Source organism: Rhinatrema bivittatum, chromosome 1 (assembly GCF_901001135.1).
Source record: "Rhinatrema bivittatum chromosome 1, aRhiBiv1.1, whole genome shotgun sequence".
NCBI lineage: Eukaryota > Metazoa > Chordata > Amphibia > Gymnophiona > Rhinatrematidae > Rhinatrema > Rhinatrema bivittatum.
In genome coordinates, this window is record NC_042615.1 from 495,843,256 (window position 1) to 495,858,985 (window position 15,730).

The following is a 15,730-nucleotide window of genomic DNA, read 5'->3' on the forward strand; positions in this document are numbered from 1 at the left end:
TCTGTGATCATGGTGAGGGATTCTGCTGGCGTGTAATTTCTGTTAAAGGATCTGTTGCAGTACAGCTTGTTGTGTTTTTCCTATACGAGGTTTGGTGTTCATGGGTCTGGTGTAATATTTGCAGAGCTACCATTTTCATAGGTATGGTCCCAAAGCCTCCCACCTACTCAGAAAAATACTGGGGCCAATATCCCCCAGACCTCCACTTACACAGTCCGGTGGGGATCCACCGGTGAGGCCTTCGACCACGCCGGGGCCTCGGCCCGGACGTAGGTCTGACGCCGGGCCCAGACCTGGAGGCCGGATCCCGACACCTGGGCCTCAACCTAGGGTCAGCCCCAGGCCCAGAATGCAGGCCTCAGAGCAGGTCTGATGTCCTCTTCTTTTCTTCTTCAACTGGGCTTGCTGGAGTTGCATAGGTCTGGGCCGAAGCCCCAGCATTGGGACCTGGCCCCCAGGCCAGCCCCAGCTTCAGGCCAGGGTCTGGGTGTCGGAACCCAGTCTGTTTCCGTTGATACACAAGAAATCAGGTAGGTTTGTTCTGGGGGGGGGAGGAGGGGGGGGGGCAGCTTGACCAAGTTTTCAGCCTCCATCATAGGCCTAGGCCCAATGCATTCATTTAAAACAAATGCAGCAAATACAATTCATTTCATTCGGGGGTTCCCCCAATTCATTTCGGGGCCCCCATGGCAGCACAGCCAGTCTGAAGCCCCCTCTCAATATGTTTCCCAAAAATCCTTGGTGGTCCATGTGTACGCCTCACACTAAATCCCAATCCCCGATCCATTCTTACCCTGTAAATGTAAAAGAAAAGGTGCGCCTTATTAACCCTTGCCCCTTCAAGCCCTACACTTTGTTTCCCCAAAAAGTGCCATCTCAGATTTGGGGTCCCAAGCCCACCCTGCCTCCCTCAAAGGTTACCATTTCTGGTGATAGAAGAGATCTTCACTAGCTCCTGTCTCACGGGTGCCACCTTGGAAAGTGGCATTGGCTGATCCCTTCCACTCTTTTGCATGCGCTGGGACAAAGAAGCACATTGGGTTGGATGAAGCGAGAAAGGCAGGAGTGAGCTTCAGGGGGAGGGGAACAGGGGAGGGGCCCTACAATTGTGCTCACAGTTATTTTTAAGACCAAGGGCTAAGGTTCATAAATCACATCCTTTCTTATTCATTTACAGCCCACGAGCGAGACGAGGGGGTTGAGGATGAGGGAGTCCCCAAGAACCATCAGGGATATTTGAAAGACACATGGGGAGGGGCTTCAGATGGCCTGCGTGGCTCCATTAATATCACATGCAAGTGCATGCGTGCATGCCCTGGGCCAGCATCCGCACATTGCCACGGTCAGGAAAGCATAAAGTTCCTTACAAAAGTTTGCTACCGATGCTAACGAGCTTTGAGCTCATTAGCACGCATAGCAAACTTTCGTGAAAACAGGCCAACTCCCTGAAAATACTGCAGGTTAGTATATCAGTTCCTAAGTGGGATAAAGGTAATAGCGTGCACACTGTATAGACTAAAGCACTGCTATACACTCACTCACCGCAGAACGTTTCAAGATTCAAACTGGTACTGGTAATGTTTTGCAAGCACAGAATTCATTTAACAACAGATTGTTTCAATGATTTAGTTTATATTGCACTTTGTATAAATTATGTTAGCTTTTGTTCTGCAACTGCTGCTCCTTGAGCTGATGAAGTCTGAAGGAACCGAGAACAGAAAACAAAACAGATTCATTTTTGTAACACTCATTTTATCATTCTTAGGGGTGAATTTTTGAAAGGCTGCACTTGCATAAAACTAAGATTTATGAGCATAATTGTGTGTAAATGGGCTTTTGAGCTTTGCCTGGGGTGAGATTGCCCCAGGATTTCGCACACACTTTCATATAGACTGTATGAGACATGCAGGGGGTAGAGACTAGAGTTTACAGACCGTGCATTCCATTTTCAAAATTATGCCCGTACATTTTCATGCACACATTTTCACCTGTTAAAGGGCAGGTGTAAGTGTGCACGTATCTAGGTCATGCTGAGTTCCATGCACTTCTGAAATTGCTGGATAACGTCTGCATGTACTTTCTACACAGGGAGGATAAGTTTCACATGACTCTGCACAGCTCCATAGACTCGCGCATATGGCTGCGCGGAGATCTACTACAGTATTTTATAACCTGCCCATATCAAGTACATGCAGTTTACAAAATCACATATGTCTACCCCCTAACATGCACACGTATGTTTGATTATGCTTGAATATCTGCAATGCATTGAAAGCACATCCTATTTTATAAAAATATGCATAAAAATATGACTTGCTTGCCTCCCACCCAATAATAGTAGGCAACAGATGAGTCTGATATCAATTGCACAAATACATTTCCAGTTGTATTCATTTAAATCTCTTATAAAATTACAACTTATGCGTGTATTTCTTGGACCTCACCCCACAACTACCCTAAACTGCTCCTTTTTTGCACAGGTACATGTGCACGTGAATTAGAAAAGATGCACATATTTTTTATGTTTATAAAATAGCATGTACATGAGTACAGGTTGCATATATGCTAATTTTATGTGCATAACTTCTTTGAAAATTCATCTCATAGACTTAGACCTGATGCGAGCTGTTATAAAACTACTCTTCCTTTTCCCAACTTCCAGTTGGTTGGCCAGATACCTAGAATACAGAGGGACATACATTCTAGTTGACGTTTTCTTGAAGATGGCCATCATCTGCTGGTCTTCAGTTGTGCCAGTCTATTTCCAGGTGTACATAATGCCAGGCACTTACAAACCCTGTTGGAATAACCACTGGCTTCACCATCAATTTTCTATCATCGGTAGAATGAAGGAGTGTTAATGACCAGATTGCTCAGCAAGATGGGACAGAAAAGTGCCTTCCACCATATCATATGTTATGCACCTCTGTCTAGAGCTGGTGGTGCAGCATGGTAGTTGGCACATCAGGGTATAGCTAGAGACCCTAGTTCAAGTCCTCCACTGGCAGTCACCTTTCACAAGTCCCTGACTGTGCTCGTTGGGCAGTACGCTGTAGGCATGCAAATTCTCTTATACAGCACTGTATAAATAATGCTGTCATATATTATCGCTGAACTGAAGTTGTTCATTCAGATGCAAAATGGGAAAAGCTTCAGTATATGTACAAGAGGCTTGAATGTTTATAGGGCATGGAGGGAACTGCTTATGCATCTTTGTTGTGAAGCATTGCCAGCACCAAAGTGATTTACATGTGGGTTATTTTCTGATTATATGATTTGGTTTTGCTTTGTTAATAAGGTTGAGTTTCATTCTGCTGTTTATGTTTTCGGTGCTGAAAAACCTTAATGTCTCACTAACTTTAAAAGAATGGCCAACAAATCATTAATACATAACAGCATGTTTTTTTTTTTCTTTTTGTCCATAAGGTTGTAATTTCAGTCTGATTTTATCTTGTATATGTGATATAAAACCCTTTTGAGAAAGCAACTCACAGACATCTGCAAGTTACACCTTGGCTTCAGATCAATTCTGAGCATCAGTAGACCTGGGAACAGAGGCCCGACGGCGATATTTTCTTTCACTGGTTTAAGGAAGGTTGAAAGAGCAGTTTTCTACTGCCAGAGCTTTCATCTGCCAGGCAACATTCTCCAAAAAAGTCTGTTTTCCCTAGCAGCCCTGATGCTCTAATAAATTCATAGTAATCCTAGAAATCCATTTTCTTCTTTAACTCCTGCATAGAGCAAGATCAACAAATAGGTTGTACTTGATACATTTCTATTAGAGTACCCACATAAATTTACGATGCTATTTTAAGTTGAGCCTGAAGCTAGCCACAAATATGCTAAGTTAGACCAGAAAAAAGATTATTACCCACAACCTAAATGTTGACTTTTATTTCTACATATATTTTATTTAGTTTATTTTATATCCCTCTGGAGTAACAAGGCAACCATATTTCTTTATGTCATATACACCGTCCTTCCCCTCTGAAAGGTGACGAGGTTAGAAAGGTTAGAAAATGAGGGTTGCATTATTTTTAGATCATAATAAGGGAAGTATTCTGCTGAAAGTATGCAACCTAGATATGTAAGTGTGGCGCCCTAGCCAGGGAAAGTCATGAAACACCCTCCCCTGTTCTTTTCCAAGCAGCAACCTAGATTGAAAAACAATAAAATGAGAAGGAATTATTAGTAATCCAATCTATATGAACATAATTATTTTTGTGACTATATTGATAAGTGGCACGTCATAATATTTGTGTAATATAACATGTATAAATACTTGTTTGGAAGGTATGAACACGGAGAAGGCATTTTTGTTTTTTTATTGTCTAGAGCGCTCTTTTTGAGAAAAGCTGATCAAAATTTTGATGCAGTGATACAATAGTTAAGGTTCCAGAAACAGTTGCTAGTATTCATTGTTGTCTGTCTCTGCTATGGCCTGTTGTGTGATAGGAGAAGGAACAGCCCCCATTGCAACGCAAGACTTGTGAAATCATCAGCGGTTTTTTTTGTTTAAAATCTGTTAAGGGACTGGCTCAGTGGTAAGTGCTGTGCACTTCCATTCAGAAGGTCCCTGGTTCAGTGTCATGGTGCGGTTGGGCTGGATAAGGGAATTCCCCCAACAGGAGCTGTACAGGTCTCTCTGCCACTGCAGGGCAGGGTCTTCCACCTCACCAGCCCCTCCCCCCTTGGATTGGGCACACAGGTTCTAGTGGCTGGCAGGATTTTCCCGGACCAATACATGGCACGATATAGTTCTGCAAGCAGCAGTCTTCACCTGACCAGCCACCTCCCCCTTGAGTTGGGCCTGTGGGTTCTGGGGGTCAGCAGGACTTCTGGAGGCAGTGCACTGAGTAAGGAACAGGGTTCTCCCTGGAACGGAGAGTGCACTGACAGGAAAAAGAGATAAGTAGGACTCAAGTCAAGGCAAGTCCAGAACAGGGTGCAGGGTAAAGAGCACACAGGAGAGCTAAGGCCTCTGGGATGTTTGGACAAGTCACAGTGCAAGGGCACAGAGAAAACTCACAGGAAATAGAAGGGCGCTTGAGCCCACCGGGAACAGAAGGGTCACTGGCAGACCTACAAGGAAACAGTAGGGCCACTGAGATGCCCACAGGGAATAGGACTGGAGTACAGCAAGGGAACACAAAGACAAGGGAAGGCAACCAGAGGGCTTAAACTGGACAGGACAGGATACAGAATACATTCAAACTGGAAGGGCCCAAACAAAACATGGATAAGTCAAGAAACACAGAGCAGAAAAGGCAAGCCGGCAGATAAGAAGCCTAAACAGGGCGGGAGCAATTTATACAGAGCAAGGTAAAGGTCCAGCAACAAGGAAGAAGGGCAAGGTATATAGGTAAGGGTCCAAGAACAAAGAGTAAGGGCAACAAATATGCAGGAGCAAGGCAGGACAATACAAGAAGGCTTAAACAGGCCATGCTGGAACAAGGCTTGGCAAGAAAGGCCCAAGGATAGAAGGGAACTAGGCAAGGCAGGAAGGTCAAAAGGAACTAAGACTAGGCAAGAAGGCCACACTAGAAAGAATAAGTACAAGGTTGGCCAAAGCAAGGACCTGAGGTGACTCCATGAAGAGGTACCGAGGTAACTGTGAGGGAGGTTCTTATAGGGCACATGCAGTCTTCAAGATGGCAGCTAGAGCAGGTCTGAGCATAACTCAGTGATAACCCCTGCTGGTGGGGGGACTGCCTAGTAGCCAGATTTGTTACATTCAGTTTCCCCTGCTGGGGAGGGAGTCTTGGTCATCAATAAATGGTGACACCTGGTGACCAGATTTAGAGCCCATGATGCAGGCTCCTGGAAGAAGCCCTGGTGCATGGCTTCCAGCCTCGGGACTGCTGTTGCACTGACCAGACTAGGAACAGAGGGAGGGTCTATTAAAGTAGAGGAAAAATCCCCAAGTAGTTGTGAATGAAGGTTCAGGATTCCAGGATCTCAACACTAGCCCCAGCTGAGTTGGAAGAAAAAGGAGAATGGAGGAATTACTGTCCCCCGTCCCCCCCCACCCTTGAAAAATAAAATCAATTTACTAAGCCTAATGCAGTGTTACTGTGTGGTAAAGTATTCAGAGTGCATTAGCCTTAATGTACTTGTGCATTAGTCCATATTGATGTTAACACAGATAAATGTGATATAAATATTAATGAGTTGCTTTGTATTTAAATTCATGCAAGCAGCTCATTAATGTTCAAAGGGATAAACACAAATTGCTTAAGCAAGACTATTTGTGTTAACTCGCTGGTAATGCCATCACCACCGTCCCTCACCACTACATTCCTGCACACACTGAAGCATCAAGGCCTCTATCAATGTTATCTCCAGGCTGCCCTGAACTCATTTACCCAACTGCTCCCAGGCCAGAACCTTCCCACCTACTCTGCCAGGTGCTGTTGAAAAAGCAAAAGGGGCAGGAGAGAGCACTCTGGACTCCTATCCCATTGGCGCCACCGTGCAAATGTGAACCTTTGCTGGGGTATGGAAGCGATGTCTGCGGGAAGCTTTTCTGCCATTGTGGAGGTTGGTTGGGGGGGGGGCCCTCTTCTGCCAGTTCATAGTAGGAAGATCAACCCCCAGGAGCCTTTAGCTGTCAGTGGTAATGTTGATGCCTTACTGGTGACAGTAATGTGAATACAATACCATTAGAATTAATGCATCATTATATCCAATAAAACCATGGGTTTAATGCTTTTTAATACATTTGGCCTTCATGCTGTGTATAATAATAAAAATGTAACTCCTCGTACTTTCTATGGTTTGAGGTGAGTAACAAAATAACATACATAATGTTGAAAACAAATTTTAAAATCAAAACATATGCAACAAATATCAATGATCGGACCTAATAGCACTATCTAAATCATCTCTTAACATATCAAAAGCCAAATTCCTGTGTAAAGTAAAATGCTTTTATCTGCTTCTTGAAAGAATATAAGCGTGATATTGTTTGTAGCTGAGCGGGCCACGCATTCTGCAGGCTAGGACCAGCCATTGTAAAAGTTCTTTCCTGTGACTCAGCCAGATGAGCAAGCTTTACCAATGGCATATCTAAAAGTCCCAAACCACTAGATCTCAACATGTGGGAAGGACGATAGATCTTCAAAGCTGACAAGATGCACAATGGAGCCTGAGTATTTAGAGCTTTATAAATGATGATAATCTCTAAATGTAATTCACCATAATATAGGCAGCCAGTGAATGATTTGAGCACAGGTGTCCTATGAGCATGCAAGCGTGCTCCAGCAAGTATTCACCAGCCATGTTCTGCATAGGCTGCAATGCTTGAGTTGTTGCCTCAGGAAGGCCAGTGTAAATCATGTTACAGTTGTCCAGTGGTGACAAAACCGTTACAATACAGTTCTAAAATCAGGAGGTGATAACAACGGTTTTATTCTACACAGCTTAAAAAATGAGGTCTTAACTACATTTTTTTGCTTGATTTCAGAATGATAATGCTGAGGCATTTCCTTAATTTTGTTTTTATTTAATTTAACAAATTAGACAGCAATACAGCATATCAATGCAATACAGAGTGATGGAGTTCCACATAAAAAATGAAAAAAGAAATATATATATATATATACATAGAAAATTAGAAAAAAAAATCTTAACCCTATGACTCCTATACCAGGAAATTAGGGGAGAGGTAAGGGGCTAACTGCACACCCTTAAAAAGTAAATATTAAAGAAAAATAGAGGGAAGTCAGTACATATTCAACTTACAATTTGATTAGCATTATTAAATGGCAAATGGGAATCAAGAAAAAAACGGAGCTGAGAGGGCTCAAAAAAGACATATCTATTATTTTGAAATCTTAAGATACATTTAAAAGGATAACATATCACTATGTTGGCCCCTAATTGACATGCTTCTTGGCCCATCTCAAGAAATCTCTTTCTGCGCTGTTGGGTAACCCTAGTGAGATCGGGATATATCCATATTTTCTGTCCAAAAAACAGCTGATCACAATTACAGAGAACAACTTCAATACTGAATCACGATCAGATGGAAAAATAAATGCAATGAACAAAGTTCCACGATACTCCACTTGATCTGTCCCTGAGGATTCCAAAAATACAGAAAGATTTTCTGTAGGAACCATTGGACTAGAGTTCTCTTGTGGTGTGTTAAGAGGACCAGATTTCTTCTCTCGGGAGGTAAAGAAAATCCGAAATATAGGAGGAAAAGAATCCGCTGAAAATTGCAAAACTTCCTGTAAATACTTCTTAAACAGATCACGAAGTGTCACAGACTTAACACTAGGAACATTTAAAACTCTCAGATTTAGAGCTCTGAGAGCATTTTCCATATTTTCCAACCTTTTAGTATTAATTACCGTAAGTCCAACTGTACAAGGCCATTCTGGACTAATTGTATTGCCTCCGTCCACTGGCCAAAAGCAGTAATCTTGACATTTTGAGCAGAAGTAACAGCTTCCATAACTTGGACTGAGTGTTTGTTTTCAGCCATAACCATAGGTTAACAAAGAAATGGAACTTTGAATAGAAATAAGAGCTTCCCATACTGAGTCTAAAGTAATAACTTCAGGCTTAACTAGTTTTTGTATCGAAATAGTACTAGCCAGATTGTCACTGTAGGACTTACCCAAATTCATGGAGTTATACAGGTTCCTCATCCCCGACCAGGGTAGATGACCGAGTAACGCCAAGATGTTACTTAGGCCTCACCGCTCCTATAGAGAAAATGGAGGTGTCAGATCTTCATTCAGACCTCCACCTCCGGAACTTGCTATGCCAGCCTGGGATCCTGCCTCCGCAGCCACCGGCTCTCCTGACAAGTCATGTCTCGCTGGTGTACGCAGGTCTGTGGTCTGGTAATGCAACGGGGGAAAGGGAGTTGAAGGTGCTCCGGGGCTCAGAGTAACATGCATATCCAGCAGGGGGGGGTGCGTAACTCACCAACACCTGCAGCAGACGCTCCTGAAGTTATCGGTTCTGGCTGGGCAATAAATTTCTCAATGCACTGTTGTACGGGCCCAGCAGCGGGGGGGGGAGCGGAGCCGGGCAGGGGGAGCCAAACCTTTCTTTTGGTATGCGGCATCTCGATTTCCAAGGGGAAAATAGTTTAAATACGTAGAGAGCCTAGACGCCTAACTCTCTCTTCATGCCACTATCTTGGCCCCTGCCCCGCACCACCAACGTTTCCTAACTGTTGAGCTATAAGAATTTTGTTTCCTTGATGCACAATTTCTGTGGGGAAATTATTTTTAGGAAATCTGCTCAAAATAATGGCTTCTGTCTTATTAATATTCAAGGCTAATCTATTACACAGCATTAATATCAAACAAACAACCAGAAATCCACTGCAGTGTGGTTAGCCATCAATCTTGTTTAGGAGTAAACAGCAAGATATTGTTTTCATATGACACTCATGTAATAATTAGCCACTAACTTACATTTACAGACAGTTTTAATGCAGCTTAGTATATTAGCCTCAAAACCTACTTGCATAATTGATGTAAATGTCTTGTACGGTTAGCATGAAATAGCATTAAGGCATTGATTTTTATTTTGCTGTGGAAATATATTTACAGTCAACTATTGGTGGTTATTGGATCTAAGCTCAAATCAGCATTTAGGGAAATATTGTTATATTTAACAGATGGAATATTTTATTAAGCCGCATAATCACAGTGAAAATAATACATAAAAGGGGATTGTTTATAATATATTTCTTTTATTGTATACATTCCAATAATTGTCATCTTTCCAACCTCTTTGAAAAGTGAAACAGTACCTCTTACTGTCTGTAATATATATGACTGCATGACTTGATAATTTGTGTTATCTATGGTTTCCTTAATCGTAATAGAGAGATGGACTGAGAGAAGTTTTTGCTCAACAGAAAATTCCAGTCTCTGATGTGGCTCTCCCAAAAAATTTTTCGTGTTAAGAGATTTTATTTTAATCCTCTTTATCACTTTTTGCTTTAGGTTGCCCTGTGAAAGGTGACCCAACTCCCACCATCACTTGGTTTTATGAGAATCAGCCTATTGCTATGGCCATAGGGTTGAGCCATCACATCTTGGCAGCGGGACAGATTCTGCACTTACTGAACCTGAATGAAGAGCAACAGGGTGAAATCAGCTGCCTAGCCCAGAACCCAGCAGGCTCACTCCTACAAAAGACCTCTTTATCAATACAAGGTAAAAATGAATAGTGCAACTTTTCACTTTGAATAATTTCAGAAGAATATAGCATTGTTCACCTCTATGTGAAAACTTTCAGCAAGTAATCTTCTATTTTGTGAAAAATACCACTTTTTGACTTTAGTAAACAGTTCACCCAACGTGAATATTACAGCTTTTGCATTTTTTCCTGTGGATTTGAAAAGTTTTCTGCAAAACTTTACCAGCTTCTGCCAGATATGAATCTACATCATGGAACTGAAAAGTGATATCCCTGTGCCCAACCATCTTTTCTTCCCCCTACTCTAAGCTCTGTTGTGCCATGACCCAGTTTTGTCCCATTGTAATCAGGTCTTAGAGCTAAGGTATTGTTTGACATGGATGCTTTTATGTAGAGAATCTGTAAAACGTTGAATTAAAGCAACACAAGTTCAGACATGGCTAAAGATATATCAAGAAGAGGTTTTGTGTTTTCTTTGGGACTGAGGCTTCTCCTGGAAAAATTAAAAAAAACCCAAAACATTATAACATTAATGGCTTGCATGTATCTGAACAAGAAACCATGGCCTTAGGAGAATTGATCAGATCTTGCATTTAATGGACTTCTCCAAAAACTTATCCAAACCTTTTTTGAACCCAACTACACTAACTGCACTAACCACATCCTCTGGCAACAAATTCCAGAGCTTAATTGTGCGAAGAGTGAAAAAGAATTTTCTCCGATTAGTCTTAAATGTGCTACTTGCTAACTTTATGGAATGCCCCCTGGTCCTTCTATTATCCAAAAGTGTAAATAAACAATTCACATCTTTTCGTTTAAGACCTCACATGATCTTAAAAACCTCTATCATATCCCCCCTCAGCCGTCTCCTTTCCAGATCATTTATAAATATTTTGAAAAGCACCGGTCTAAGTCCAGAACCTTGAGGCACTCCACTGTTTACCCTTTTCCACTGAGAAAATTGACCATTTAATCCTACTTCTGTTTCCTGTCTTTTAACCAGTTTGTAATGCACGAAAGGACATCACCTCCTATTCCATGACTTTTTAATTTTCTTAGACGCCTCTCATGAGGGACTTTGTCAAACGCCTTTCGAAACTCCAAATACACTACACCTATCGGTTCACCTTTATTCTTATGTTTATTAACCCCTTCAAAAAAATGAAGATTTGTGAGGCAAGACTTCTCTTGGGTAAATCCATGTTGACTGTGTTCCCTTAAACCATGTCTTTCTATATGCTCTGTGATTTTTATCTTTAGAATAGTTTCCACTATTTTTCCCGACACTGAAGTCAGGCTCACTGGTCTATAGTTTCCCAGATTACCCTGGAGCCCTTTTAAATGTTGGGGTTACATTGGCCACCTGCCAGTCTTCAGGTACAATGGATGATTTTAATGATAGGTTACAAATTTTAACTAATAGATATGAAATTTAATTTTTGCGTTCCTTCAGAACTCTGGGATGCATACCACCCGGTCCAGGTGATTTGCTACTCTTTAGTTTGTCAGTCTGGCCTACTACATATTCCAGGTTTACAGTAATTTGCTTCCGTTCATCTGACTCATCACCCTTGAAAACCATCTACAAAACTGGTATCTCCTCAACATCCTCATCAGTAAACACAGAAGCAAAGAATTCATTTAGTCTTTCTGCAATGGTCTTATCTTCCCTAAGAGCCCCTTTAACCCTTTGGTCAACTGACTCCCTCACAGGTTTCTTGCTTCTGAAGTATTTTTAAAAGTTTTTATTATGAGATTTTGCTTCTACAGCCAATTTTATTTCAAATTCTTTCTTCACCTGTCTTATCAGTGTTTTACACTTAACTTGACAATCCTTATGCTTTTTCCTATTTTTTTCAGATGGATCCTTCTTCCAATTTTTGAAGGAATTTTTTTGGATAAAATAGCCTCTTTCACCTCACCTATTAACCATGCAATAACCGTTTTGCCTTCCTTCCCCCTTTCTTAATGCATGGAAAACATCTGGACTGCGCATCTAAGATTGTATTTTTAAACAATGTCCATGTCTGTTGAACACTTTTAACCTTTGCAGCAGCACCTTTCACTTTTTTCTAACTATTTTCCTCATTTTATCAAAGTTTCCCTTTTGGAAATTTAGTGTTAGAGCTGTAGATTTACTTATTGTCCCCCTTCCAGTTTTTAGTTCAAATTTGATCATGTTATGATCACTATTGCCAAGTGGTCCCCACCACTGTTACATCTCTTCCCAAATCCTGCATTCCACTAAGAATTAAATCTAAAATAGTTCCCTCTCTCGTTGGTTCCTGAACCAATTGCTCCATGAAGCAGTCATTTATTCCATCCAGGAACTTTATGTCTCTAGCATGTCCTCTTGTTACATTTACCCATTCAATATTGGGGTAATTGAAATCCCCCATTATTACTGCACTGCCAAATTGATTAGCTTCCCTGATTTCTCTTAGCATTTCATCATCTGTCTGACCATTTTGACCAGGTGATCACTATACTCTTACCCACACTGTCCTTATATATGTCTTTCCTTCTTTCTTTATCTGTTCCCCTTTTTATCAAGCTTTTATCTTTTTCATCTTACTTCCCCTAACAGCTGCATCGACTCAGCTTCCTGAGCCCTCTAAGAAGGACAGTGTCATACACAACAGAGACACAGTTGGGTCTTGAAACTATTCACAAATGGGATTTCCTATACTGGATCCCAGTGTTCCATCAATTGCAAATTCTGATTTCACTGTAAGCTGTCTTATTGCCTGTGTATTTTTATTTGATTTATATTCCACTTTTCAGGCACTTCAAAGTGGATTACATGGCAGGTATGTCCCTGTCTCCAGAGGGCTCACAATCTGATATGCCTTGAGGCCAACTTTGGGAAAAGGCAGGATATCCATGTTCATGAATAAATGGTAGAACTGCCGTGTGTCAGTGGCTTGTCTGGGATATTTGTACCTTCTGCTTCATTCTCAAATATCACATCATGTGAAAAAAAGCAACAAACACACATTTAACACTTTCAAGCAAATTTTAATTTGCAATAGCAATAATTATCCCTGTAAAAAGCACTTACCATCAGTTAGTGGATTAAAGGCCCTTGGCTTTGCCTCGGATCTTTAACTTTTCCGATAAATTTTCATAAACTGCCAATCGGTTTCTTAACGGTTGTGATGCCTTTCAGAGGTCCAAGATGAAAATTAGCCAAACACATTGCTGTATGTGAGCTCTAGGTGTCACCACTTTGAGAAGTAACTCTGCATTAACTGACAACGCATTGGCATTTGGGGATTCCTGCTAAACTGTCATGTACAGCCTTATTTTCAGTTTACTTCACTGAAGAACAATGTTGAAGTCAAAATGTTTTAGCAGATCCTATGGAATAAAAAAGCAAACCAAAACTATACGAATTTATGGTCCCTCAGAGTGTTTTTATCCCTAATGTTAATGACACATATGGAGGTCCATGGTCAGATGGTTTGGCTGGCTAAGTGAGGAGCTTAAACCAGACAAACCACAGTTTTACATTTGCTGCCAAGGTGAATGGCTTCAATGTACCTGGTTAGATTTTTAGCTGGGTACAAACGTATCCAAATAAATCAGGAGTATTTCAGGGTGGGTCATATTTAGTTGAGATATCCAGGTAAAGTTATCTGGGAAAGTCTGGACATGCCGCACCTTAGTCCTAATGTTATCAGACAAAGTCATCTATTTTAAATCCATATTAAGTTTATCTGGATAATTTACCCGGACCGCGCACTGCTCAATATTGACCCTACGATTTTTGTTTCCATTTTTTTTTTTTTAAGGTACCATAGCTGTGTCAGACTACCAGTGGTCAGTGGATGGTTTGATGCCATGTTCTGCATCGTGCGGTAACAGGGGACTGCAGCTTCCACATCTGAAGTGTCTGCTAGACAAGATGGAGGTGAATCAGTCCCACTGCATCGAGAAGCCCAAGCCAGCCATCCAGCCCATAGCATGCAACAGAAAAGACTGTCCTCCAAGGTTTGTTCTAAAGCTGGATCCTAGCGTCTAGTATTGTAGCAAGAATTATTCCATAACCGCACAGTAGCCACTTGTAAATCAAAACAAAGTAAGGGTTTTGGGCCCAAGCAATTGGGCAGCTAGTATGCAGATGTGCATCTCAGGCAGAAAGGTCAAATAGACTGGCCAATTTGACCTTTTCTGGCAAATAAAATTGAAATATGCAGCGAAAAGAATAGTCTTTATAGGCTCTCTGTAAGGCTTGGCATCATTATTTTCATAAAGAATTTCTTCTTTTCTGTGCTTATAGGGAAAAATGTTTTAAAAATAGGAATCTCACTATCAAGATGAAATGAGAAAATCTTTCTTCTAATGCAATAGCACAACATTACACACTCAGGGGTCTAGAATTAAAGGGCATTAGTATTAATGCGTTTTGCACAGATATGACTTAATTCCCCTGTATGTGTGTTAGTGTTTCCACACAGTAACACTAAGATGTACACAACTGACCTAAATTGAAAAAAAGATTGCAAATGCACTCATTAGACCTTAACAGTGGATGTGGTGGTTAAATTCAGTCCTCAACGGCAACCAACTAGTCAGGCTTTCAAGATATTCCTGATGAATCTGCAATAGATATATTTGCATGCACACTGCCTCAACAATATGTAAATCTATCACATACCCATTTTTTAGGGATATCCTGAAAACTCAACTAGTTGGTGACCCTCAAGGCACAAAGTTGCTCACCCCTATAACAGAACCTAGGGGTGTGCATTCATTTTCGCCAGATTGGTGATCCGCAACATATATTGCACTATTCGTAGTATTCGTGGGGAAGAGTCCACAGTAACAGAACTATGCGGTGAGGCTGTTCTTTCCATTAGAGGTGAAATCCCAGTTGGACTGGTATCTCAGGAAGGGAATTTTCCTGATGGTGCCAGATTGGTTGCTACTCACGACAGATGTGAGCCTCCGAGGCTGGTGGGGGGGGGGGGGGCTCACTGTCAGAAGTTGGTGGTGCAAGGGCGCTGGAATACAGTGGAGTGTCAGTGGAACATCAGCAGACTGGAGGCATGAGCGATTCAGTTAGCATACCTGCAGTTCGCTGAGTGGCTAGAGACTCGGGCAGTCCCGATAATGTCCGGCAATGCGACAGTGGTGGCTTACATCAATCATCAGGGTGGAACCAAGAGACGATAGGTGTCAGAGGAGATAGATGTGCTCTTGGTATGGGCAGAGCAGCATCTCCTAAGCACATCTACCTCTCACATTGCCAGAAAGGACAATAGAGCCAATCTCCACAGCAGGAGAAGCTTGGACCCAGGAGAAGGGTAGCTGGTGAAAGTTATACGCTTCATCAGTCACAGGCGGGACCCAAAAGCGATGGGCATAGACACTCTCATTCAAGGTTGGCCACATGGCGCCCTGCTGTTTGCATTCCTGCCTTAGCCCTTGTAATGGTAGATACATCCCATTACCACAGCTGAACAGGAGGGGAATGCAAGCTAGGACTGAATAGACCAAAAGCTCAGTCGGGGGAGGGGAGGACTACAACTCCCAGATGGCTGAGGGAGAGGAAATT

General features: G+C 41.8%; 1 protein-coding gene across 5 annotated transcripts in view; it reads left to right on the top strand.

Moving 5' to 3' along the window:
* Positions 1-15,730, top strand: part of ADAMTSL1 (ADAMTS like 1) — a 1,467,826-nt gene that overhangs the window by 1,425,099 nt on the left and 26,997 nt on the right. For all 5 annotated transcript variants that reach the window (XM_029608733.1, XM_029608741.1, XM_029608751.1 and 2 more), the window contains 2 exons: positions 9,975-10,187; positions 13,965-14,163. In XM_029608733.1, coding sequence (XP_029464593.1) covers positions 9,975-10,187; positions 13,965-14,163 — 412 coding nt within the window. The remainder of the gene's footprint in view (positions 1-9,974; positions 10,188-13,964; positions 14,164-15,730) is intronic.